General features: G+C 61.4%; 1 protein-coding gene across 1 annotated transcript in view; it reads right to left on the reverse strand.

Annotated features, from left to right (window-relative positions):
- DHODH (dihydroorotate dehydrogenase (quinone)) overlaps positions 1–1,656 on the reverse strand; it is a gene marked incomplete at both ends in the record, with an annotated part of 2,677 nt that extends 1,021 nt beyond the window's left edge. The window contains 3 exon segments of the mRNA XM_010171811.1: positions 439–630; positions 1,373–1,455; positions 1,529–1,656. Coding sequence (XP_010170113.1) covers positions 439–630; positions 1,373–1,455; positions 1,529–1,656 — 403 coding nt within the window.
- Positions 1,657–1,664: the final 8 nt, after the last annotated feature.

The following is a 1,664-nucleotide window of genomic DNA, read 5'->3' on the forward strand; positions in this document are numbered from 1 at the left end:
CTGCAGGGGGGACACATGGGGGCACATCTCCTGTCCCGGACTGCAGAGACACGTGCAGCCGCTGCTACAGGCAGCACAGGGATGGACCCTGCTCTCTCTGTGTTGTGCCACTGATGGGACAGGCACCCTATGGCAAAGGGCCTGGGGCACATGAACCCCACAGGACCAGGGTGACTCCCAACGCCATGGGGTGGGTGGCTCGCTGCCCCTTGCAGAGGGGAGGGCAGTTCCTCAGTGCTCACATGCCCTTGGCTGGAGTACAGCACCCCGGTGAACCTTGTGCCAGCAGGTGATCAGGGGACATCTCAGTGGCTCCACACCACTCCAGGGAGCCACCACACTCCTCCCTGTTCTGGGGCAAACCCACTGGCTGGAGCAGAGCAGGAGCTGCCAGGGGAGAGGACGCATCCAGTGCTGCTGCATGGCCATGAGTGTCACCCACCTGGGTCAGCAAGTCCCGCAGCTCAGCCTTGCCCTGCAGGTCCCGCAGCCCCGGGGTGTTCGGGCTGGACACATTCACAACCAGGTAGTCAGCCAAAGGGCCCAGCATCCGGACCCCAGCCATGTAGTCAGCTGCAGCATCAGCAGAGGTCTTATTCTTGCCCAGGTTGACTCCAAGGGGCATCCCCGCTGGAACACAGACCCAGCTGAACCAGGGCAGCAGGACCAACCACCACTCAAGGGGCCAGAGCGCCCAACAGGGGAGGCCCCAGGACCAGCTAAACTCAAGATGGGGATATGCAGCCCGCGTTTCATAAGGGTTGGCCTAGGACTGTCCTGAAGCCACAGGAGCATCACCACAGCTGCCCCAGTCAGCACTTGCCAGCACTGCAGCCTCCAGCCTGGCCACCCAGCAGAGGCTGCTCTCAGGAACTGCCTAGCTAGGACTCTGTTGGCTTTGGCTAGTCTCAGCAGACACGTCCTGCCCAAAGGAGCAAGTGAAGCCTCTATTTTAGAGAAGATGGAAGGAGAACAGCACCTGGTCACAGTCCCAAGGGAGAGAGGCTACAGCCCCAAGAGGGTTCCCGCTGTCCGAGTGCACCTTGGTCTGGCCAGGGCCTTCCCATGCCTGGACACTGGCATTACGCATCTTTCCTGGCCTACAGCTACCTGGGAAACTCCCAAACCCACCCTGCAGACCCCAAGAGCAAAGGTTTATAAGCTTGCCTCACCACCAGTAAGCCTGAGCTGTGTCTCCTGGCGGGCCCGCAGCCTGCGCTCCACTGCAGCATGGCCGTGGCTGTTGAATCCGTACCTGCACCCCCATGCCTGGACACTGGCATTACGCATCTTTCCTGGCCTACAGCTACCTGGGAAACTCCCAAACCCACCCTGCAGACCCCAAGAGCAAAGGTTTATAAGCTTGCCTCACCACCAGTAAGCCTGAGCTGTGTCTCCTGGCGGGCCCGCAGCCTGCGCTCCACTGCAGCATGGCCGTGGCTGTTGAATCCGTACCTGCACCAAAAGGGTGGTCCCTCTGGGTGGGCAGTCTGTGGGACATGGTGGAGCAGCCGCCCTTGGACCCCACCTGTTAATGATGGCCTCGTCCTCCGCCAGCCGGAACACCCTGGGTCTGGGGTTCCCCTCCTGGGGCTTGGGCGTGACAGTCCCTACTTCCACAAAGCCAAAGCCCATCTTGTACAGCCCGTCCACAGCCTCTCCCT

Source organism: Antrostomus carolinensis, unplaced genomic scaffold, assembly GCF_000700745.2.
Source record: "Antrostomus carolinensis isolate BGI_N321 unplaced genomic scaffold, ASM70074v2 scaffold29227, whole genome shotgun sequence".
NCBI classification, from domain to species: domain Eukaryota; kingdom Metazoa; phylum Chordata; class Aves; order Caprimulgiformes; family Caprimulgidae; genus Antrostomus; species Antrostomus carolinensis.